This window comes from Zootoca vivipara, chromosome 1 (genome assembly GCF_963506605.1).
Source record: "Zootoca vivipara chromosome 1, rZooViv1.1, whole genome shotgun sequence".
Lineage (NCBI taxonomy): Eukaryota > Metazoa > Chordata > Lepidosauria > Squamata > Lacertidae > Zootoca > Zootoca vivipara.
This window is the reverse complement of record NC_083276.1, coordinates 74,202,598-74,228,915: the sequence shown is the minus strand read 5'-3', so window position 1 is coordinate 74,228,915 and position 26,318 is coordinate 74,202,598. Positions and strand designations below refer to the sequence as shown.

General features: G+C 44.9%; 1 protein-coding gene across 2 annotated transcripts in view; it reads right to left on the bottom strand.

The window, feature by feature from the left end:
• DUSP8 (dual specificity phosphatase 8) overlaps positions 1-26,318 on the bottom strand; it is a 98,228-nt gene that overhangs the window by 57,885 nt on the left and 14,025 nt on the right. Inside the window, exons 2-3 of one of the 2 annotated variants that reach the window (XM_060276325.1) lie at positions 19,153-19,559; positions 5,829-5,967 (exon numbers count right to left, since the gene is read on the bottom strand). In XM_060276325.1, the coding sequence (XP_060132308.1) occupies positions 5,829-5,967; positions 19,153-19,383 (370 nt within the window). In that variant the 5' untranslated portion in view covers positions 19,384-19,559. Of the gene's footprint in view, positions 1-5,828; positions 5,968-19,152; positions 21,456-26,318 lie in introns of those variants that run through there. The other variant, XM_060276329.1, reaches the window with a different exon arrangement.

The window sequence follows — 26,318 nt, the reverse complement described above, 5'->3', positions numbered from 1 at the left end:
CACTGTAACTGTATGCACTCCGCAGAAAGCTATAATTAGAATATCATGCTTACTTAGCCACTTTACCATATGGGCTGTGGTTTGGGATAAGAGTCCCTCAGGGACCCTGATTCATTGCAATGAACCCCCCACCACCACCCTCCTTTTCCTCTTTCCGAATGAATCCATTGATTATTTTTTTTAAGTGTTCTGGAAAAGAGCCCTGCTCATTCATTCACTCTGTAAATACTAACAAGGTTAGCGGGGAAGATTTGTTGACTCCCTGAAATCCTACCTACTTTTCTACTCTGATTGTCCACTTCTACAAAATCTGTTGGTTACTAGTTTCATGGAAATGACGCCAAACAAGAGCCAAGATGCAGGATCCATACCAGCAGTTATGGCACAGGTAAGAGGGAAAGGCACAGAAAGAAGAAAGCTTTGCAGTGGCATGACAATGCACTCCTGTTCAGTAAGCCTGGGCTCGCTCGGAGCTCAGGCTTATTCCTCCAGATGTGCAACACTCCCCTCTACTGGGCAAAACGGGATTTGTAGAAACTGACATTGGGGGAACATAGCATCTATGCAGCAATCCTTCTCCTGCCCACCCCCAGCACAACATACAGAACTCCCCCATGGTCAATGGCACAGGACAGTAGAATATGTGTCTATAGTTACTCCTGCTTCCTTCAGAACAATTTATTCAACCAGTCCATGGCCAAAATCAGGCAGCCTTCTCTTCCAATGGTGTTCCCCAATATTCAAAGGTGCGCAACAACTGAACATGTGAGGTTCTATCTAGCCACCATGACTACTAGCCATTGATGGGCCTATACACTCTCTATGCCTTTGACTTATACCCCTGTAAAGCTATTGACATCGCGGCCATTGCAACATTTTGTGGCAGACAATTCCTCAGGCACATTAGGGTGTAAAAGCTCACAGCAGTAGAATATTTTAAACTATTGCTTGAATTAAAACTAAGAACTTATACTTTCACATTTCATAAATATGCCAAACACCACACTTTCCCCTGCTACCTAAACATACATAATGGATTTCATGTTCATAACTTAAGCTTGGTTGGATAAAAATTCTGTATATTTCCATTCTTTTCCCCTCAGTTTCCATTCCCCTCCCTCAATTTCCAATCCCCTCACCTTCAAAAACATTTTTCTCCCCAGGCTTTTATATTCCCTGATATGTTGCATCTCTAAGTAGAGGAACAGATTTGTTGTTGTTTAGTCGTTTGCTCGTGTCCGACTTTTTGTGACCCCATGGACTAGAGCACGCCAGGCACTCCTGTCTTACAAAACCCCAAAGGGTCATAACAATTAGCAACTGAATAAAAATTGTAAGATAATCTTAAGATTTGGAACAAACTGTATCCTTAGAGTCCCTAACTGGGTCCACAACACATATTCATATTTAACATCAATTCCTGTCCAATATAAGAGGGCAAAAGAGAAGGCCATGAATCTTGTTCACACACAATAGCTTAACAGAAGTTAATAAAGGAGGAACTCTCTGCACTGGAGAACTCCATCAGGAATCACCCGGCCTGGCAGAAGTTCCACAAGGAAAAACAAACCATTTACCACTCTCAACTGGAGTTACTGAAGAACCAGAAAAATAAAAAACTCTGCAACCTTTCCAACCTACAGGCCACCAATCAAAACAAGATCAACAACATTGTCAATCTTTCACAGCAAACACTCAGCCCAGCTGAGGAATCCGTCCTTTCACGGGGACTATCATTCTGCCCTGCCAAATCCCAACACATGATTCAGTTCTGCGGGGACCTGGAAGCATTTTTCCGCCGTTTACGCCTGAAGGAGTATTTTCATCACACACAAGAACAAGACAAAGTAGAACAAACTACATCCCCACAACACAACACCTCTCAACTTACTGGGGAACAACCATCACCCTCCAAACGCATCAATGAACAGAACATTGACCACCAACTACCACCGAAAAGAAGTTACACAAAAAGGGACTCCACATGGACCCCTCCTGATGGACGCAATACCACACTAGATCTGTACATCGAATGCTTCCGCCACAGAATCCAAACGGATGTGACCAGAAAACACCATCGCTTACAACAAAATCTAAACCATGCTGAAAGGAGAGCCATAGAAAATCTCAGGAACAACCCAGACATTATAATTAAAGAGGCAGACAAGGGTGGAGCTGTCGTCATCATGAACAAAACTGATTACATCCAAGAGGCCCACAGACAACTTTCCAATACTGCCTTTTACATGAAATTGGACTCAGACCCCACACAAGCATACAAAAAAGAACTGAACAAGATTATTAAGGAGCTACCCCTACACATCCAAGAACAGATCCTCACAAACACACCAGCGGAACCTCGGCCAGGAACTTTCTATCTTCTACCCAAAATACACAAACCAGGAAACCCAGGACGCCCCATCATCTCAGGTATTGGCACCATTACAGTGGGTGTTTCCGGCTATATGGACTCTGTTCTGAAACCATATGCTATCAGTGCTCCCAGCTACGTACGTGACACCACAGATTTTCTGAGGAAAATACAATATTTGAACAATCTTCCTAACAATACTATACTAGCCACTATGGATGTGGAATCTCTATATACCAACATCCCACACAATGATGGTTTACAAGCCATAAGGAACACCATTTCAGATAAAACCACAGCGGACTTTGCTACCAAACTCTGCCACTTTGTCCTTACCCACAACCACTTCAAATTTGGTGATGACCTGTTCCTCCAGATCAGCGGCACAGCCATGGGCACCCGCATGGCCCCACAGTATGCCAACATCTTCATGGCAGATTTAGAACAACGTTTCCTTAACTCCTACCCACTCAAACCTCTCCTGTACCTGCGATACATTGACGATATTTTTATTATCTGGACACATGGACAACAGACCCTGGAAACCTTCCACCAGACATTCAATGACTTTCACCCCACCATCAACCTAACAATGAACCAATCTATGCAAGAAATACATTTTTTGGACACTACTATAAAAATACAGGATGGACGTATAGACACCACCTTATACAGAAAACCAACTGACCGACAAACATATCTACATGCTTCTAGCTACCATCCCAAACATACCAAACAATCCATCGTATACAGCCAGGCCTTACGTTACAACCGCATCTGTTCCAACTCTACAGACAGAGAATCTCACCTAAGAGATCTACAGCAAACCTTTTTAGAACTAAAATATCCACCTGATGAAGTTAAACAACAGATCAACAGAGCCAGACAGATACCTAGAGAGAACCTGCTGCAAGACAGACCCAAAAAAGAAAATAACAGAACACCACTAGTCATCACATACAGCTCCCAAGCTAAAACAGTACAACGCATCATCAGAGATCTACAGCCTCTCCTGGACAATGACCGCTCCCTTTCTCAAGCTCTGGGAGGAAGACCTTTCATTGCCTACAGACAGCCACCCAATCTTAAACAACTCCTCACCCACAATAATACAACCACCAGACTTAACATGGACACTGGTACCAGAGCCTGCAATAAACCCAGATGCCAACTTTGCTGCCACATACACCCAGACAACACCATTACTGGCCCCAACAACATCCAACATACCATCTCAGGACTATTTAATTGCTCATCCTCTAACATTGTGTATGCCATCAAATGCCAACAGTGCCCTTCAGCTCTCTATATTGGACAAACAGGCCAAACCCTACGCCAAAGGATAAATGGACATAAATCTGACATCAGGAACCAGAAGACAGAAAAACCAGTAGGAGAACACTTCAATCTCCCAGGACATTCTATACAAGATCTCAAAGTAGCTGTCTTACTACAAAAGAATTTCAGAAATAAACTGGAAAGAGAAGTTGCTGAATTGCAACTTATCACCAAGCTCAAAACCATGGAGGGACCTGGTTTGAACAGAGATATCGGGTTCTTATCTCATTATACATGATAAGCGATCTTCAGCCATCTCAACCCTTGCTTTTTCATGCAAAACCATTTGCAGTCGTTTGCGGTCATCAACAGCTATCAGTCAGTCAATCACCCATTTCCACCACCCTTCTGAGTGATCCCCCATCCCCATCCCCACCCCTCCCCACCCCTTCTCTACATAAGTGCCTGGAAACTTCCATTTCACTGTATCTGAAGAAGTGTGCATGCACACGAAAGCTCATACCAAAATAAAAACTTAGTTGGTCTTTAAGGTGCTACTGAAGGAATTTTTTTATTTTACTTCGATCCAGACCAACACGGCTACCTACCTGTAGCTTAACAGAGTTAAGCAAGGCAACTAAAACTTGGGAAGAAAGGTATATGGCAAAGAAACCCTAGAAGGTGCAATCATATGAGTGCTTGAGTTTTGTAGGAACACGGTCTATTTCTCTATATGATACTTTAAGCCAGGCATCCCCAAACTTCAGCCCTCTAGATGTTTTGGACTACAATTCCCATCATCCCTGACCACTGGTCCTGTTAGCTAGGGATCATGGGAGTTGTAGGCCAAAACATCTGGAGGGCCACAGTTTGGGGATGCCTGCTTTAAGCATCATCAGGCACCCGCATCAGGCATTAGGCGTGATGGTCACTTAAAAAGCCCTTCCATGGGTCTGCAAGTTCTTGAAACCTAGTTGAATCCCTGCTCAAGGCAGTCAAGGTATCTAGTAGCATAGGAGTGGGAAGACTGTGGTCCTGCAGATGTTGTTGGACTAACACCCATTATTATTATTATTATTATTATTATTATTATTATTATTATTATTATTACTACTACTACTACTACTACTACTATTAGTTGAATTTATATGCCAGCCTATACCCAGGGGTTTCAGGGCGCTTCACAGAATAAAATCAAGATATAAAACCACAAAATACCTAATAAAAATAAAAATAACCCAAGAGAGCCCCCCCCCAAAAAAAACACATTTTAAAAGGGCATAGGCTGTAAATTGAATCAACCAAAGGCCTGGTTAAAAAGGAACATTTTTGCCTAGCACCTAAAGGTGTATAATGAAGGTTCCAGGCGAACTTCCCTGGAAAGAACATTCCACACACGGGGAGCCACTGCAGAGAAGGCCCATTCTCGTGTTGCCACCCTCTGAACCTCTCAAGGAGGGGGCACACAAAGGAGGGCCTCAGAAGATGATCCAGGTAGGATTCCAGGGTCCAGGTAGGTTCATGTAGAAAGAGGCAGTCCTTGAGGTATTGCCGTCCTCAGCTGTTTAAGGCCTCAGCCAGCCTGGCCAATGGTGGGATTTATAGTCCAACAATATTTAGAGGGTCACAAGCTCCCCACCCAGGCAGTGGCATATCACCTCTGCAACTTTCACTATGCCTAACGTTTTAAAAAACATAATTTTTCTTTAAAAATTTATATCAGCATGCACATTCCACTTCAGATGTTACCGTTCAAACAATAATAATCAAAGAGGAGGACTTACAAAAAAAAAACTGTGACGTGGCTGCAGTAAAGCACTTTCAGGAATACAGGTTGCTATTTAGGCCACAAGGTAATCAAGACTTAGAAAGGTATTGCAATAAAGGCTTCCCATTGATTCCTCTCTCACACTCTAGCATCCATCTTGATGCCATGACACATCATCCAACCCCTTGGTAAAGTTCCCACTATTGGTCCACCGATGCAGACCTATTAGTTACAGCAAACATCACATCTGGGGCTTGTGTCCAACGTAAATCACATGAAAAGAACACTAAATGGCAAGGCAGAGTAGTCTGTGGCTTTCTACCGCCACCTTTTGTCCTTTGAAATGCTTCTTCCCCATACACTTAACGGGCAAAACCTTGGCCTTTCACTATGACTGTCACAAATTCCTACCTGTGAGGATGGAAACATTGTGGAAGCAGCTGTCCAGCTTGCCTAGGAGGATGGAGAGGAAACTGTCAGACGCCAGTCCATTGGCATCCCGTGTGCTCTGGTCATAGACCACCACATCTTGGTGCTCTTCTGCTTCTACCTGCAAGAGAAGTGCCACAAGAATACAAACGTTATTCCATAATCCATAAATGTTAAATTGCTACAGCTTTCAAAACAAAGAAAACTGAGTGGATCTCTTCACTGTCCCCACCCAGGGGGACAATGGTTTGCCCCACTCCTTCATGTGATCTCTCATTTATAAATGCTTTGAAGGAAAGCAGGAGAGAGCAGGACTCGTGTGAGATAGCTGGTGGTGGTGGTTGCAGAAAGTGTTGACAGAATTTATTACTCTTTCATATGTAAAATACAGAAACTCTTGTTATCCACCTATGCTAGTGGTCAAGGATGGTCAAGCCATGCCAGAACATAGCAGGGAACAAAACTCCGAAAATGCACAAATTGTATTCAGGAACTGTATGGTACAGTGCAGTGCTCAGTTATCTAAAGTTTGTGGAGGCCAGGGGAGGGAGAAGAGGTCCTCTCAGCACCCTCGCAGAACAAATAACATTCAATGACACAAATGTTAATGGATGTTTATAGCAGCAATACTAAGTCAGCCAATTTGTCATCAACCACCCCTGTCTCTGTGCTATTAGCATCCCATGCATTCAGTGATTATTTACAAAGCAACACTAAAAAGTGTGCACCGCTTTGCAAAATGAAAGTCAGATCCCTGCTCTGAAGCTTATAACCCAAAATTTGACAACAGAGGTGACAAAAAAGGAGGGTAAGAAAATGGAGGCAGCTCACAGCAGAAGAATATGCATTCATTTCAGTTACATTGCACCAAGGCTTAGTTTCCAAATGAGACAAGGACTAATGGCTAATGAGTACGTTGGAGGTTGGAGGAAGCTGGGCTAAGCCAGCAGCTTCACAGAAGAGGAGAGATCTGGAGAAGTGGTGTCATATAAGTGCTCTGGAGGAAATTTCAGGGAAGGAAGAAAAAGCAGAGGTCTTTGTTTGTTTGTTTGTTTGTTTTAAAGGAATAGGAGCCATTTGATAGACGAGGACAGGGAATAAATTATGGGCAGGGATACATCCGCTATGAAGAACACAACCGCTACCACAAGACTGAGGACTACTACAGATGTTAGCAATAAGCAGGAGCAGATGAAGTACAAATGACCCATGCTTTCTTTCACACTTCCTATGAAGGTGTGAAGTGGGAATCTGCACACTGCATCTGTGGGGAGATACAGTAATTATAGATCTATGTGGAGCTCACACTTCTCTCTCTGCAAAGCAGACGTGCAAAGTCCCCTTACATATTTTTCAGACAAAGCATGAACAGAGGCTTCCACTCCACAGTGGGATGGTTTTTTTGGGGGGGGGGTCAAAGCCACTATGCTAACTCCACCCACCCACCAAAATTAAAGCTGGACAACCAGAGTAGAAATGCGTACTCTTTCTCTTCATCCCACATTTTCATAAGTCTATCCTGTACCACAGTCTTCCCAACCATCCACCCCAATAGCAGTGGTATCATTTCTGATGAGTTCGGTGGGAGTTGTCAGGAAGGAGGGGAAATCATGTGTTTGTGGGTGCCCTTAAAAGGGGGCTAGCGTTAGACTTCAGCCTTCATCAACTAAGCTAAGCCCCCTTTCAGAACAAGGACAGAAAGCACACACACGTCCTAAGGCAGCCTTTGCCAACCCAGTGCCCTCCAGGTGTTTTGCCTGCAACTCCCAATGACCATGCTGGCTGGGAGTCACAGTGCAAAACATCTGGAGGGCACTAGGTTAGCAAAGGCTGCAGGAAACATATCTACTCACATTCCCAGAATCAGAATAAGCTGTTCTTTGCCATCTGGCCTGCAATCAGTTGCATTCTCTCGGTTTCTAACAGGATCTCTCCATGGCACAAAATGCCACGTGGGGTGGGGGTGGGGCATGCAGATTAGACCTGAGAAGAAGGTCGGAGGACGATCTCTCTAGCACAATTTTTTCTAAGATAAAGTTTATTTTTTTAAAAAAGGTGAAGGACTGCTGGATGATTAAGTCCATTCAAAAGCGTCTAAGGGGTGTGGCACTCATCTCGTTTCAGGTCGAGGGAGCTGCGGTGAGGAAGGTAAATGATTTTCTTTACACTAGCACAAGTAAGCAGACCAGAGTCCGGAACTTTGCACATGTGCAGGAAAGAAGGCATGAGGTTCACCAGGTTTGCGAGAATGTATTACTTGATCCCTGAGTAGGGACAAAAGGGGTTTCCCTCCGATGACAAGCCTCCGTGGAGTACCTAGGCCATGGCAGGAGCAGAGGCAGAGAGTGCGAGGCACAGTCAGGGGCTGCTGTGCCTAATGAAAGGTTAATGCATTAAAGGCCGATAAAATCCTCACAGTGCCACGGCTCAGTGCATCCACTGAATAGGCTGATGGGTGGCATACGCCGGACTTCTGAGCTGGCGGCCTTCCGCCCTCTGGCACAAAGCACATCTATCATTCTGCTGTCAGAGAACAGCAGCTGTGGTGAAGCCAGAGAGAGAGAGAGAGAGAGAGAGAGAGAGAGAGAGAGAGAGGGCGCTAGCCAAATGGGGGGAAGGACTAAACAGCTCTTTCCATTACATTCCAGATAGTCTCGTAGTATGTGTTTGGTCAGCTTTGAAAGACACTTAAAATCAAGTTTGCTTTCATATGCTGCCGTCCCGCTGTTCAGTGTATCAGACCAAGGAATGCTGGGAATTGTAGTTTCCTGAGAACTCCAATACCTGTAATTCTTTGTTTCAGATTCCTAACTCAGGCCCTGAGGAGAGGGAGTTACTAAATCTCTGGCACAAGCCTATGCACTCAAATAGACATGAAGCCGATCAGTGCTTGCAGCAGTAAATTTCTTTTTATAAAACCGCAGAACTGTCCTAACCCCTTCTAGAGCTGCTATTAGCAAAAAAAAAGGGGGGGGGAAGAGGCATACAGGCACAATATGGGGAAGAGTCATGGCTCAGTGGTAGAGCATCTAGTTTACTTGCAGAATTTTCCAGGCTCCATTTCTGGCATCTCTGGGTCAGGATGGGAGAGACTTCTGACTGCAGCTTTTAGGGCTTGCTGTAATGCTAATAACTCCAAATCTCCTTTCACTTCCTTTTTACCTTCAAATTCCTTTGCATTTTTTAAATCAAATGCACTAGCCTAGTTAATTAGATGCATGAAAATAAGAAAACCTATCTGTGGATAGAAGCTAATGCTGCTTCTGTGCATGATTTTTCAAGTGTCTGGCATGTCAGTGCCCATGCAGACTACCACTAGCCCAGATGGCAGAAAGAGTCCAGCCATGCAGCACACGCCAGGTGTGCAATTGCCATGGGAACCATGCCACCCATCCCTATATGAGACCACTTTTGTGAGAGTCCTACTGCCCTTCTAATTTCATTCCCTTCCAACTCTACCATTCTATGATTCTATGTTTCACGAGTAGGCCCACTAAATGAATGGACATGGCTATATTAGATCCGTTAATATCACTAGGTCTGTTTTAACTCAGTTGGATGCAGCCTATGGAGCCCTTATGGCTGACCATTTTTATGCCACACTAATCCCTCTAATTTTCCCCTCTATACTAACAAATCTGGGGTGGGGAACAAAAGCATCCTCAAAGTTAAAAAGCTAGGGAAGGGATCCTTAGATGTCACATCAGATTTTTGTTTAATTGCAGTCTCCTTCCTTGGAGGTTTTGAAGCAGAGGTTGGATGGCCATCTGTCATGTATGATCTAGTTGAGATTCCTGCATTGCAGGGGGTTGGACTAGATCAGGCATCCCCAAACTTAGGCCCTCCAGATGTTTTGGACTACAATTCCCATCATCCCTGACCACTGGTCCTGTTAGCTAGGGATCATGGGAGTTGTAGGCCAAAACATCTGGAGGGCCGCAGTTTGGGGATGCCTGGACTAGATGGCCCTTGGGGAACCTTCCAAGTCTACAATTCTATGTTAGCCAGTTTAGAAGCTCATGCAAGCCTAAACAAGATGAGCAAAAAGCTACATCCCACGCACCTTCCTCTGGACATAGAAGAGTGTGCAAAACCAACTTGCAAATCCACAGAGAAAACAGATTCTATTCCAAGTTGTTTTGAGTTCACTGGACCTGTTTAACCATGTGTAGTTGCCTGGCAACTTTCAACACATCCCTTGCTGATTGACTCGTGTCTGGCTGCCAGCATGAAACTTGAGGGATGCTATTGATGCTAATTTAGCCCTCAATTATGACTGTCAAAACAAACCACTATAAGAGAGCAGCATAAATAAATGCCAAGCATGTCATGCCTCACTAAATATTTCCAGTGGAAATGGATATTTGGTTTTGTCTGTAGCATCTGAAACTCAAGAGGGGTGGGAGTTAAGCAGCAGAAGGACTGTGGGATATTACAGCTGGAAAGGGAGAGGGAGAGAATTCCCCTTTTTATGATCTAAACAGAGAGGTTCTCAGAAGAAGGGAGCCTTCTTCTTTGGCTGATCCTACCTTCACACATGCCACATCTTTTACTCTCTGCCTGAAATTTTCCCTAGTATTCCGAAACCCTGTAATCAGAATCCAAAAGATACAGAGTGGCCCATTCCCATTTTAATTCCCCCTGCAACACGCACATTAACCCTAACACCAATTCCAAGGTTTCAGCATGAATAACATGGTTAGAAAAGGCATGTGACATGCAGTGTTGCAACGATCATTTTCATTTTGCACCTGAGACGAATACTGAGAAATCGAGTTATTGATCTAGCTGAGAAGCACCAAAGGATACACTTCATTGGCCTTTCTGACTTAAAAACGAACCACAACAAACAACAACAACAACAACAACAACAACAACATTTTTCCTGGCTTGTACTGAAAAATTTAGTGCAGGATGTGAATACAGGTACCCTGTGTTTTTTAAAGCTAACAGCAGACATTTATTCTTGTGACATAACCTAAGCACATCCAACAGGCCAACAAAGTAATCCCTCCAGCCCTGGCCACAAGGGCAAAGGTGACAGGAGAGTCACTCACCCACATGCAATGTGCACTGCTGCCACAGGTGGGAGGATTCGCTACCAGGACAGGGCTGTTAGCAGTGAAGGAAACAACAGCTTTGGAAGCAGAATTATCCCACAGTAGGATTTAGTGTTCCTTCCACATGGGGAGCTTTGTTTTGGGCATTACTGACGGGTTGCTGAGCAACGGCAGATGGATGCGCCACGGTTTATATCTTATTAAAGTTATAAGGTTTCAGGCAATAGAAATCCCAGACAAGCACTGGCAGCACAGAAGCAAGCCACATCGAGTAAACATGGTATTGCCTGGACTGAGTTCAGAACTGGGGAATAGCGGGAAGGGGTGTGGATGTTTCAAATACATTTTGGCTAAACGGGATGGCGTTTCCTTCCACTATAAAAGTGTTGAGTGATGGCTGACATGAATCTAGGTTTAAAAGCCTCAACTCTTTGTGCCTGCTTGCACAGGGTTCCCAAACCCTTTCTTCCTTTCTTTGCCCCCAGAATGCTTCCCTGACCAAACCTCTGCAGTTTCCACTTGTCATAACCAAAACCTTCTACTTTGTCTCCAGCTCAGGCTTCATCACCTACTACCTCGTCCCGACTTGTGAGAAAGACTGAAAAAAGGATGCACTTCTAAACAAACATACCTGGGTTATACAATGCAGCAGCAGCAGCTGAATGAGGCCATAGCATCAAAGCAAAACCCACAATCAAATAATCAAGCTTAACTGCAGAGATGTGCAACATTTCTTAACTCAAGAGCCCCCTTGATTCTTCCTCATTCAAATGGTTGCGATCCTAAGCACATTTGCATGAAAATATAAATGTCATGGAAATCACCTTCCACATCAAGTTTGTTTCAAGCTGCAGAGTAACAAATCAATCCCTACGTATAAACTGGTTTGCCACGATGAAAGGATCCTATCCCCCCTTTAGTGTTGCTAATGCAGCAAACGGATCTCCGCCCACAAATGTCATCATGCAAATTCGCCAACCCAGTAGCAAGGGACACAGACTAAGAGTGACATTCCAAACTAGAGAACTCTCCTGTATCGTTACAGTGTGTATGGAGGGGTCCTTGGGCAAAATAGCCGTAGCAAGCCATCTCTTTGAATGGGACCACCTCCTCTTAAAACCGTGTTTATGGAAGACAATCTTACTCGGCTACAAGTGATCACCAAAGAAGAAGTGAATGCCCCATTCACTTGCCCTCTTTCTGTGGGCTCAACCTGCATATTGTTCCAGAGGGTGAGGTAGGCAGAGGATGGTGCTCCTTCTCCTGCCCCAACTTGCTCATTCAGAGGGGGAAGGTGAAAAGTTAGCCATAGCAAGGAGGGGCAATACCAGGGCCAGAAGTTAGAGGCAAGCATACTGCAGAGGCCTTGGCATGAGCAGCAGATTGCAGAGTCTTGATGCCAGCCTTGGCTATAGGGAAGGGCATATTTTCCCAATGCAGTTTCCCCATCACATTACTGAAATGACCATTGCCGGGAGGTGGGATAACACACAGCACATTATCTTCCTTCTAGACTTAAACCATAAAGAAACAGGGGCCCTTGTAGAGCCTGGAGCTGACAACTCCAAGGGTGCAATCCTATATCTCAAGTAAGTCACAATGAACTCACAGGAACCTGACCCTGGGAAAGCATGTCCACGTCTGGCCTGCGCGCATGTGTAAAAACATAACCTTCCTGTCTCACATACCAACCAAAATTATATAGGCCATACTGATCTGCTCTTACTCTTTCCATTCCCTACACTTGCAAATTGGGAGGAGGGCCTGTCTTTATGGTCAGTACCTGACTGTTTTAGAAGTGATAATAAAATACTACTAGTACTAGATAAACATAATTTACCCAAAAGGGAGGAATTTGGGAGGACCTCTGGCTGCCTCCCAGCACACACACAATTTCAAATTCTGTCAGCAGGAAACCAAAAAGGAGGGCAGGAGCTTGTCAGGAAGAATAATGGGGTAGGACAATTGTGTCTATGATGTCACCCTTCCTGCCATCTGCTACTCAGCAGCAGCTCCACTCACCCCCTGCCCCCCCATTGGAAACAAAAAGACCCCACATAATAACATGAGGGTAATTCACAACACTGCTGCTCTCCACATGTCCATCCAGGAGAGTTTGAAGAAGCATCACCGGTTACAAAAGAAGGCCCAAACTCACAATTTAAATGTAATTGGTTTGGGGTTTTTTTTTTTTTGTCCCAAGAATAGTGACCCTGGGTTGCAGGTGAGCGATCGAGCCATGTAATAGGGATCTGCCCTGCTCTCAAATTCTTCTGACTCAATGCTTCACGTAAATATACTACCTGAGCTAAACATAATCAGGCTCCCATCGACCCACCAGAAGCCACACATGGGACTGATTCAGTGGTTGCAAGTTAAAGGAGGAGGGCTGCAACTTCATGAATGGGCTGACAGTCCTCCAAAGTTTCTCCTCTCTGACCACAAGGAGAGCAAATACATATTCAATTAATGTACAGTATATATTTTTTAAAAGCTAAAGAAGAACTAGTTGTATTTCGTGCAGTTGTTACATGAGTAGCTGAGAAGATAAGGGTGCAATAATCAACATCCTCAAAGAGATTTCCTTATCCCCCCACCCCCGCTACCTCTGAACTTACCTCTAACAACAACTAAAGCCCCTTAATCCCAGCACCCCAAAGGCTTACAGCTATAATATATGAATGTCCTTTATTACAAGCCTCTTGACAACATATAAGCCCTGTTTGGGCACTTACCCTGTGCGTGATTACAGCTGCATAAGGAGATCAAGGCTTCTGACTCTTCACCCTATCCCGGCTGAATGCCCCGACTGCTGTCCATGCACTGAGAGTAAGATCTGAGGAAAGGGAACTACTCTATGCATGGGGGCTCCCTGGTGGACTGAAAACCCTGATAGCACAGGGTTCTAGATCATGGGGGAGGGGGTGCCTATGTGTGTCGAGCAGGCTCCCCTCTTCTGATCTTTGGCCACTATGTGTGGACAGCAGGGTGATGGTGAGGGTATGGCCAGGTTCAGGAGGCCAGCATAGGAGATGCAGGAGCCAGAGAGTAGCTGCGTGGCATTTCTAGCCATCAGGAGGCAAAGCTTCACCATCCTGCACAGCTTCTAGTCTATGCTCATGACCAAAAGCAGCAGCAGGACATGGAAAACAAGCAGTGCATGCTAATTTGCTAGATGTGCATAATTTATTGCTGCTGCAGAATTCAATATTTATTTATTTTTTACAACTGAACTTGGGTCACTTTGGCACAGAATCCTGTTCTGTGCATGTGAAGTTTATTTATTTATGTCACTTACATTTATATCCAGGGCCGGCTCTAGGTAGACCCCCGGTGGCGCGGGGTGCCAGGGCACTGGGCTGGTAGGCAGGGTGCCGTGCGGCGAAACCATGCGGAAACCTTGCTGCACCCTGCGAGGGTGGGGCCGCCGGAGCGATCTCCGCCCCTCAGCGCCAGGGCGGCCGACCTGCTCGAGACTGCCCTGTTTATATCCCACCTTTACTCCAAGGAGCTCAAGGTGGCATACATGGTATTCTCCCCTAGTTTCTCCTCACAACAACCCTGTGAGGTAGGCTAGGCTGAAAGACAGTGACTGACCCAAGGTCACCCAGTGAGCTTCATGGCTGAGTGACAACTTGAACCCTGGTCTCCCAAGTCCTATTCTAACCACTACACAACACTTCTTGCTAATGACCTTTTGTTGAAATCAATGGAATTTAAGCACAGGTTTGAGGAATCTTGACTGACTCCCACTGAAAGCAATGGTGGGTATTCCATTGAATCCCCCCCCTCATATGATGTATAATTACTTTGTAGAAGTCACTCTCACATGATATGACGACGGCCAGGCAGCTTTAAAAAGGATTCAGAAAGGATAGGGCTAAGAGTCTCTGAAGCAGAGTAAATTATGCAAGAATAAGCAAAATAAGCAAATTTGTCAGATTGGGATAGTTTGTTCAGGCTGCAGAATTAATCTACAAATCAAGCACTGTATATCCATATCTACACATGATGATCAATAATACAACAGATGTCGTATGCAGTACTATTACATTGAGAAATCTAGCATGATGAATACAAAAGACCTGTGCAAGTCTTTGATTACATCATTTGAATCAATAAATGTTTTGTTCCTGTGAAAGTCACCATGAAAATTCCCCCAAGTTCCTTTACTGTTGCTGCATTTGAACTCTAGTTCTTTCCCCTGCAGATATTCAAACTCTATAGATGAGATAGCCATCACACAGTTACCAATTGTGTGAATGGATTTTAAAAAATAAATGGCAGCTTTGGGAGGCCCAATCTGGATCAGGGCACTGGCATGAGATACAGGAGAGATGTTGTTTTGCACAGTGGTCCTGATTTAAATCAGGCCCCCTACTCCAACTCTTCACCTTTGGAGAGCGGGGAGAGAAGCTTGCAATCATTCCACAATCACCAACTAATTGCCTGGGTGTTTGGGCCACCCTCCACTAAAAAATAAAAGCAAGATCAAACTTCTACACGTATGTAACCCAAAATCCGGCTCCCAAAGAGACCAGTTCTTCAACATGCATGAAGGATCTAAATGAAGAAATGTGTGTAACTTTGGCTTATCATACCATTTTTTTCTGCCTTTCTACATTGATCACTAAAAATCCTATTCAACATATACCTTTGACCAGGTCACATGCACATTTAAAGCCTATCGTGTGTAATCAAAAGAGCTTGAAACCTGTTGTAGGTTTGTTTGGGGTTTGGGTTTGTTTGTTTTTTAAAGTGCAGAGCTAAGGTTCTCAGGACATTGCCCATGCTTATGTGGTACCTGCATGGAATACAGAATCATGGAATACAGGTATCTCTGCAGATGCCTTCTGAGCTGTCTCATTTGAGAGTAGCTCCTTAACTCATTTCTTGCCCTCCTTGCAACAGTTACCAGATGGCAAGTCAATTTCCCTGTATTTGGGAATAACTAGCAAGTTATTCTAGGTCAAGCAGCTCTCTCAGAATTGAGCTTAGCTGTAAGCACGGCAGCAGTGACACACGCGCACACACACACGCCCCTACAGCTCCCCAAGCAGTTAAGAATGAAAAGAGATAATGCTGTATATTATCCAGTGTTCTTCGTAGTGCTTTAAAAAGCAATTCAGGAACCATTCTCTGTAACCTTCCCTTGAAGCGTCAGTAAAGCAGACTGGAGGCAAGAAGTGTCCCCCCCCCCTCAAACACTCCACGCTCCCCACATCCAAGCAGGGGTGATGTCACTGCTAGCCAATTGCAATGAGCCGTGTGCACACACACAAGGGGAGGAGGGAGATTATGAGGACTCCACAGATGGCTCCAGCTGGGCCTAGCATTTGATTAATCGCTTGAATTACCATTCTTTGCTACAAAATAATAAAATGGGGGAAGGGAAAGCAAGAACAAACACTAAAAAGCAATCCAGCTGCTGAGGGCTACCCACAAATAGAGAGCCGGAGGGGAGGGTCTATTGTGAAAGGATGGCTGCTGAACTGAATAGGCTGTACCTGAGCTCTTTGGAAGAAGGGCAGCAGGCTGTGCGGGAGACAACAGGGTCTATACGTCATGAGATAAAAGCTTGCCTCCTTGCTTTTCTGTTTTGTAAGGCTGGTACCAACAATTTAAAACCCAGCATGTCAAAAAGAGCGAGGCATACCTGACAAGGATTGCCAGACTTGCTGTTAGCTGTGCTCTTCGGCCTGATGTGCTGCTTAACCTGCTTAATTTCTATGCGCCAATGGCAAATAAGCATGACCGATACAAAAGATGCTGGCAACCAGAAGCCTGCGATACAATGCATACTTGTACTTATCTGTGAGAAAAGCCTACTGAATGCAGAGGGATTTGCTATCACATAAGTGTGTATACTTCCCTGGGAGTAAGCAGCATTGAGACTAAATTCCCTGGGTGGAGCAAAACCACACATTTTTATAAAGTTTCCTTCCTTTACCCTTCCACCTGTCTTCTCCTCGGCTGTATGAATTCCAGCTTGCCTTTGCTATAGGGCAGCATGGCGAAGCCTTGCACGTACACCTATTTTTAGATCTCCAATGCAGCTGCACAGCAAGCTTCAGCCTATTCTGCTCCTCTACTGGAACCACACAGCTGGTTGGCTGTGATGAACATGGGATTCATTCAGTGGGAAACGTATGCCTCATTTCACAGGGTACTATCTGCACACCTGATTGTGAAATCAGGTGTTCCCTATGGGGAACATAGGCAGTTCCCTTTTGGGTGTGCTCTATTAAATCTGAAGGAAACCTTAGTGTTGTTCTCTTGTGTCCTTCACACCCAAGATGAAGGAGGCTGCATGCCAGCCCCAAGCAGCATAGTACAACAAAACTTGTTAGTAAAAAGGCAAAGTAGATGTGAGCAGGGGTTGACTCTGGAAAGGAGGGTTGATGGAATTGATCAACAATTTAGATAATGAGGCTGAATTGCTTGCCCTCAAGTTTCTAGGAAGAAGAAGAGGCACCAGTAGTTAACCTCTCCTGCTTCAGAACATTGGTAAGCAGAAGACACACCGTGCCAAATGGGCATTGCAGAGTTATACCACCTCTGTGTCATTCACTGCCCTTTGAAAGGAAAAAGGATCGAGAATGATGGCTCGCCAGTAGCACAACGCTGCTCCTTCCTCCCTTCTGCACACAATTTGCTCTGCATGCAATTATTTTCATTGACATAAATCCTACTTCAAAGGATTATCCCTGCTAACCCATGGCTCTTGAGGATAGATTATGCATCAGGCAACTGAGTTCAAAGAGACCTAGAACTAGCGGCGATGAATGAATAGAGGAAACACTGCCTGCATTACAGACACTCTGAGGTTTCTTCCACACACAAGTATTTTTAATGCTGTGGAGTTTGGTGGGTTTTTCAGTGATCCTCTGGAAACAAAATTAAAACAGAGTTTCCTCAGAGCACTTAAATAGCACTATATTATCAGGCAATGTGCTATTTCATGGCCAAGAGCCTTTCACAATGTTTACTTAATAGTAAACCCTATTCAGCAAAGATCTCTTTTCAATGTTAATTAAAAACTTCCTGTTTGCAGGTTCAGCCTATTTTATTGCCGACCATTGAGTATCCTGGGGATTAATGATGAACAGCCCTCTAATCACCCCTCTGAACAGCCTCTCTTATTGTAATTTTCTTTTTTGATGAGGGGTTAATTATATTTCCTCTTATTCCCCCCTCTGGTTTCATTTTTATACAGCAAAGCAAAAAAAGTAGGTAGGTAATTTCAGAGAGAAGAGCTTGTGTAGAACCAATCTTAAAACACTTTTGCATTGCCTATGAATATATGCAGCAAGAGAACTGCAAGCAGCATTCTCATTGTTTGTGCAGCCTTAAAGGTAAAGGGGCCCCTGACCATCAGGTCCAGTTGTGTCCAACTCTGGGGTTGCGGTGCTCATCTCGCTCTATAGGCCGAGGGAGCCAGCTTCCGGGTCATGTGGCCAGCATGACAAAGCTGCTTCTGGCGAACCAGAGCAGCGCACGGAAACGCCGTTTACCTTCCCGCCGGAGCAGTCCCTATTTATCTACTTGCACTTTGATGTGCTTTCAAACTGCTAGGTGGGCAGGAGCTGGGACCGAGCAACGGGAGGGATTCGAACTGCTGACCTTCTGGTCAGCAAGCCCTAGGCTCAGTGGTTTAACCCACAGCGCCACCTGGGTCCCCTTTTGTGCAGCCTTATATGTTAGTTAATACTATGCTTGTATTAATTCTATTTGGTCCCCACTATGCCCGAAACAGTTTTGGTCTAAAGGCAGAACTACACATTTTATGTAATCCCAGTATTCTCTTTGAGTATGTTTTTTTTTGGGGGGGGGGGGGTTAACCACAGTGGAATTGGGAATTATGCAACCATGATGGAAGCAGAACACTGGCACTGGAGGAGAGCAATTTCTTAACCCTTTCCCACTTATACTCATATTTCTCCAATAAGGATAAAAGCATCTGGTGTGGGGCAACTTTCAGTAGAAGCATGGGGAGAGGATTAAGAAGCCCCTCTTTGCTGGTTCTGCACTGGCCTTCCTTTTGAACTGCAACCTGGGCTGGTGAGTATTTGTAAATGAAAAGGTCTCTAATAAGACCACTAGGTAACATACGTCCCAGCTTAATGCAACAGCATTATCAGATCATTTATTGCATTGCTTCATATGTCAACTGCCCTTTGAGGCTAGACAAGAACGCTGAGTCACAGCAGGACTGAAGGGTGACCAATAGCCCCAAGCTTAAGTACCTTGATATTGGAGGCTGGCTGGATGAGCTCTGTGATGGATACTTTGTCTTGCTGAAGCCTTCTCTTGACCAGCTTGGAGCAGCAGATGTTGACGGAGCTGAGGACATGCCACGAGTTGTACTCCACAAAGGAGCGGCTGTCAATGACCAGCATGCTTTCGGACCCACTCCTCAAGAGGCTGGCAAGCTTCCTGGGATCCATCACTTTGCGTGGAAGTCTGTCCCCAGCCATGGTAGACTTGTCCCTTCCGTAGCAAGTGGGAGAAGGGGAGGAATGCCCAGGGCAGGGGAAGCCAGCTCAGATCTCCCAGAAGCGAAGGGGGCAGGGGGGAGGGGGGGAGGCAGCTTGAAAACAGCCAATTTTTGCCACGTTGCTAAGGCCCTGTATAGCAAGTCATTGTGCCAAACCTGTTGAGAAGTACAGAGACAGACAGACAGAGAAAAGAGAAAGGTGGAAAATGTAGTCAGATGCTGTAAGTATCGTATACCAAACTGGTACTATTTTGCTCTTCTCTAGCTTAGGTTTGACAAAAGCTACATAAGAGTTCTATAACAGAGGTGGATCCTCCAGATGTTGCTGAACTACTGCTTCCATCATTCCTGACCGTTGGCCATGTTGGCCGGGGATGATGGAAGCTGGGAGTCAAGAAAACATCTGAAGAGCCACATGTTCCCCAACCCTTTTAAAGCAGGCACCACAGTGCACTGAATGGCTTAATGGATCAGCCATCCAGAGAAAGAGAGACAGAAAACCCTGAAATTATAGACGGCAGCCTGGAAATGATACAGCCTGGGGCTTTTGACCTTGATGCTGAGCATCAGTGTATCATCTGTACATCATGCACAACTTAAAAAAAAGAAAAAGAGAAAAGACCTCAGCTTTTCTGGATGCTTCACTGATCTTCAATCCCACTCTGTTCTGTGTAGGAGAAGGGTTCTCAAAGTATGTTCCAGGGAGCCTCTACACCAGGCACCCCCAAACTTCAGCCCTCCAGATGTTTTGGACTACAATTCCCATCTCCCCCAACCACTGGTCCTGTTAGCTAGGGATCATGGGAGTTGTAGGCCAAAACATCTGGAGGGCCGCAGTTTGGGGGTGCCTGCTCTACACCAAAGGGAACCTGTGGCCTTCCAGATGCTATTGTACTCCAATTCCCGTCACTCCCAGGTAGCAAAGTCAATTTATCAGGGATGTTGGGAGCTGTAGTTCAACACCATCAACACAGATTTTCTCCCCTTCTCTAAACCCATCATGAACCATTAAAAAAAGAAGGTTTGTAATGGTGGAGCTACCAAAAAAAGCACGCTCACCATTACGGATCAAACCCTGTAATATGTAGCTGCAAGTCAATATGCTCTAGATTACTCTATTAATTTACATGCGAAAGGTACAAGACCCAGCAGCCATGGTCACCATATGCTCTGGACTAGAGAGCGATGTGCTACGGTTTTTCAACAACAACTCACTATTGGGAAGGGGTCCCTGCTAGTAGAAACTTTGAAAGCCATTGACATAGGTCATGAAAACCACAGGGTGGGGGACGTACTGTTTAAGTTTACACTGGAAGAAATACTAATTTGTATCCCTATTTTTCCCTATGTAAAGGTTATACTGGGGGGGGGGAGAATAAAACAGAGAAGATATACATAAATTTATCACTTCATAGTGAGATTTCTCTGTAAAGAAATCAATATCTGTATTCACCCTTATGACTTAAATCTAGCACGTTGCAACTAACCACTTGAAAATCTTACCTGGCATGGCTTAATTTGCCAATTATTTAGAAAACCATCACAAAAAGTAAACCATTTCCAGCTCATCATTTAAACAACAAGTTCAAAGAGAAGAAAACACATTTTCTGCTTTCTTCACATTTCTGATCAATTCCCACTCTCCCTATGATTTGTTTTTTTAAAAAAACAAAAACTGCAGGCCCAGTTTGTAATCCAATCAGCATAGATCCCATTTGAACCTTCTTCCTTCCATATTTACCTCAGACTTAAGGCTTAAGAGTAAGTCCCACTGAATTTAATAGAGCTTACTCCTGTGCAGACATGCATAGGATTTTGTTCTGATTTACCCAGTCTACTCTGCCTGAAGATACTGAATTGAATGTCTACGTATATTGATTCAAGGGGACGACGGCCCAGTAATCCTTAAATCATAGAAATCATAGCATTGCCTTCATTTCTTCCTTGTAGAAGAAACATTGGAAACTATACTGGAAGCCAAGGCAAGAAAATAAACTCTCTCTGCTTAAATCTTTTCCCATGCCTCAACTCCTCAGTATTTATTATTTATTTATTTATTTATTTATCCATAGGTTTGGCCAAAGATACCAATTACAGCAGTTGCTTTGGCAGTCGGCTGGCATAACAACCCCTCTGCACCATCAGCTTCAGTTCTCTCTCCCTCTCATGCTCCACAGTTAGATTTTCTTTTGCACTTCAGGGCAGGCTTTTAAAACTGAAACAGCCCCAATTAAGAGGGGTCTGAGGGGGAAGACAGAGGCTCCTGCTACCCTTATGACACACTTCATTATGCACTTCCCGCCTTGCTGAGGGTCCCCTGCTGCACCTGAGCTACAGAACTGAAGGTAATCAGAAAGGATGCAAATTAATTGGCTTTTTCTCCCCCTACATTCCTCTCCTGATTTTAACCCATCTCTCTCCACTGGTGGGGAAAAGCTAGCCGCACATTTCTCTCCATTTCTCCAAATTGCAGCCAGGAGATTAATTGAAGCAGATAGACAAAGAGGCTCTCTTTAAAGAGACAGAGATAATACAGACAAAGAGATGAGAGAGAGATCAGAACTGAATGGAGGAGTGGTCCAAAGGCTGGCCAAAGATTGAGGATAAGGTAACAGAAATGGAGTCCTTCCGCTCCAAGACTATGAAGAAGGACAAATGCCCAGGACTTTCAAAAGAGGACTTAGAGATTTAAAAGAAAACCACACAAACACACACACCCCAAACAAAACTTTATCACAGCTGCTCAAAGAAACACGGTTTTAAGATGCCTTGCATATGCTTAACTGTAGTGAAGAAATAAATCCATGGGTTGAATAGGAACTGAGCCAGCCTGTGCTCTGACCTCGCCTTCATTGATGAAAAAGGTTTGTGGTGGCTCTGGCCCACAAAGGCTCTTTCCATAAGGCCTGCCATCCGCTCCCGGTTGGCCCTGCACTTCCCCCACCCTGTTTCTCTCTCCTCTGCCTTTCCTGTCCTCTAGCAGCACAAGTACAAACTGAAGTAAAGAACAGGCAGAGAAAGGGAGACAACTGCAGGTAGGCAGGCAGGCCCCTCCTGGGCGAGGGCAGAGGCCCAGCCAGCCTGGAGCAACTTTCCACAGGGCATTCTAGTCACTGCACTCTGTGGTCAAGCCTCCAGCCCCATGGCCATGCCCGATTCCCGCCACGCTCTCTTCTCCCTTGTTTCCCCAGCCGCGATCAAGCTGCAAGGAGAAAAGGAGAAAGAAATGCAAGCAGGCGAACATGGAACATGGAAAAAGGTTTCTCTTAGGATGGTCAGCATGGGGGGGGGGGAATCACAGAGCTGCCACCCTAGGAGAAGTGCCTGCTTGCCTCCAGCAATTCCCCGCCCTTCCTCTCTCCTGCCCCACTGGATCACAGCAAGGAGAGAAAGCGAGAGAAGGGCAGGCAGGCATTTCTTGTCAGACGTGCTGTGATTCCTGGATAATTCTCTCTCCCTAATTAGAGGAAGGATGCATGTAAACAGGGAGGATGTGTGGAGGAATGTAAATGGGGGGATGTGAAGGGATGGACAGATTGAGTGAAAAGGGAGGTGCAGATGAATGAAGGGAAAGACAAGGATGGAGAGAGGTGACAGAGAGATGGGCGCTCCTGCCCATTTTTGGTTCTTGCCCCCATCTTCTATTTCAGCCTCCTGTATGTGTCCTCCCCCAACCCCACTATTTTCTTCCAGGGGAATGTGGTCATTTACCTGCAAAAGCTTCCCAACCATGGACTATACAAAGCCAGCCCCAAAGAAAAACAAAAAAAAAGAGGACACGTCAAAAAGGCACAAAAGCAGTGAAAGCAAACTGGAAGTAGAAATCATGAGTTACAAGACATAGGAAATGCACACATCCCCAAATAAGGGGGGGAAGTGTTAACTTGAGAGGTGTTGGGTTGCACCCCCCAGAGGAACTCCCCATCCCAGGAGCAATTGCCAGCAAAAACCATCCTAGTGAAGAAGTGAGTCAAAAGCAGTCCCACAAAAGCAGGATGCAGCCCACTAAGCCATGTGCTAAGGCCTGCCACAGGTTCAATACAATTCTTGGAAAGGAAAGGAAAGGAAAGGAAAGGAAAGGAAAGGAAAGGAAAGGAAAGGAAAGGAAAGGAAAGGAAAGGAAAGGAAAGGAAAGGAAAGGAAAGGAAAGGAAAGGAAAGGAAAGGGAGAGAGATTTGTCAACTACCTGCAGCCCACAGGATATGACTGGTTGGCTGAATTTGACTTTCGTGGGTCACCTGCTGGGAAGAGTGGAAGCAACATGACTTCAACCAAGTTATTAAAACCCCCTCTTAATTATTAATTTTAAAATAACAAAATTTCCAGGGAAGAATCTGAAAATGTTTAGCCTATTTCTTTATCAGGCTGCCAAAGCAAAGGAAAACAATATCTTCTTGGGAACTAGCAGGGAGGGGGGAAATATTTGACTTGACTCTGGCACAGCTGAATTTTAAAATATAATTTAGTCTGATCCCACCCCCAACTTAATAAGCTACCAAAATTTACAATTTTTCAAGCTCTGTGTTATTCATTATCTCTCTCACACAGCTTTAAAAAAAGAATATTACCAGGAAGCACTACCTGGCCTTGGAAAAAGAATGTCTTCTGAGGTCCAGTTCAGATAGGAGGAGTCACTCATGGCATTGGTTCAAATGTATGCAGTGTCTGCTAATGGGCTCACATGGAGACACTATTTATATTAAATGATACAACCACAATACTCTTTTTTTGAGTTACAGAATAGTATAAACATTAAAACCAAATATGGTACTTAAAACCCCAAAAGAGAATAGAAAACTAAAATAATATCCATTCATATAAGGGGCAGGTCTAAAACATCCTATCCTACTGGAGGCCACAAATACGGAAAACTCTTCAAGTTAAGGACCAGAGGCCTTACATCACAAAAACTGTTAAACCAAATGCATAAGCTACTACCAACAAGAAAACAATCTTCTTGGCTGTGTCCTGCCTGCACTGTCACTAAACACCAGTTGGTGGGAATCACAAGTGGGTAGTGTGCTATTTTACTCAGGTCCTGCTTGCTGCTTTCCCATGGGCATCGGTTTGGCCACTGTGAGAACAGGATAGGGGACAAGATGGGCCTTTGGCTTGACCCAGGTACCAGCCCTGAGTGCTCACTGGAAGGACAGATCGTGAAGCTGAGGCTCCAATACTTTGGCCACCTCATGAGAAGAGAAGAATCCTTGGAAAAGACCTTGATGTTGGGAAAGATGGAGGGCACTAGGAGGAGGGGACGACAGAGGACGAGATGGTTGGACAGTGTTCTCGAAGCTACGAACATGGGTTTGACCAAACTGTGGGAGGCAGTGGAAGACAGGAGTGCCTGGCGTGCTATGGTCCATGGGGTCACGAAGAGTCGGACACGACTAAACGACTAAACAACAACAACAACAAAGGTACTAGTTAACACAAATAGACCTTCCTCATTAACCCAGCAACAATCTTACACACTTCAGAGGCGATTCATATGAGCAAGCTGCAAATCTAGGCATTTTATGAAGATAAGGTAAAATTAAGGAATGAGGGGTACCTTATTACCTTAATACAATGGCCACAGTTTATCAGTTTATCAAAGCCACTGCAATCTTCTTGAGTGCTCCTGAAGACCATTATCATAATCCTTTAATCCCACATCTCTCTTGAATGACTTTAGTGAGGAGATGGGCACAGGGTTAACCTGAATGAAAATATTAAAGGAGGTGGTGCAGTGCCAAGCTGCAGCTTTGGGACAAGACGGGCAGCTTAACATTGCTATTAGGGTAACTACAGGCTAGCTGAGGACAACATGCAGCTCCTGTAGTGAAGGGAGGAGATGATATAGTAGGGTCATGCCAAGAGAGCACTAAGCTCCTTGAATGCAACTTCAGGAATCCTTAGAGCAGGGGTGCCCAAACTATTTTTCAAAGAGGGCCAGATTTGATGAAGTCAACATGCGTGAGGGCCAACCAAAGTTGTTTTTTTAGGATTTTTAGTTGTTTTTTTTAGGATTGAAGGATTTTACCCCAGGAGGCCAGATTGAATTGACCAACAGGCCCCATTAGGACTTTGGACATGCCTGCCTTAGAGCATGCTATTCTAAAGCAGGCATGGCAAACTTCTGGCCTATGTGCCAAAACTTCCAACCTATGCACCCTTATTTTTCCATAGGCCATGCTCACCTGCCCACACCCAACAACGTACAAGACTTCAGATGCGCTGCTAGTAAAACCATGGCTGAGAAAGAACAAATCAGAAACCTTAAAGTGTACTTCTAATAATTCCTTGACAAGCAGGGCTTGCATTCAGCACCTTTTAAATTGGGCACCAGATGCAAGCCATGCCCAAATGCACCCAACCCCTTCCAAAGCAGAGTTTGCAATAAAGCACCAAGGGGCTGAGGGACCTGAGCAACTAGCCTGCCAGCTGGCCAGATCCTGTTCCCTAACCCTGATCTAGACGCATTCCAATCTGGTTTCAGGCCTAGCCATGGAACCCAACTGGTCTTGGTGATGGATGACCATTATCAAGAATGAGACAAGGGGAGTGTGAACTTGCTCCTTCTTCTCAATCACTCGGTGGCTTTTGATACTATTGGCCATGGTATCCTCCTGGATTAGCTCTGTGGGATGGATATCAGGGGCACTGTGTTACAGTGGTTCCAGTCCTATCCGCTGGGCCAAGGACAGTCAGTCAGTAGCATGAGGACAGTGCTTTCTGGTCCCCAAGCAATTAAGCTATGGAGCACTACTTTATGCCCAGTGCTATTTGTGGCCATTAGGAGATTTAACACAAGCTACCAAAAGTATGCTGGTGACACTTAGCTCTATTTCTCTGTCTGAAGCAAGATGCCATGCAGGTCCTGGATGCATACCTGGATGGAGTGGTGGAATGATTGAGGGGAAACAAGCTAGA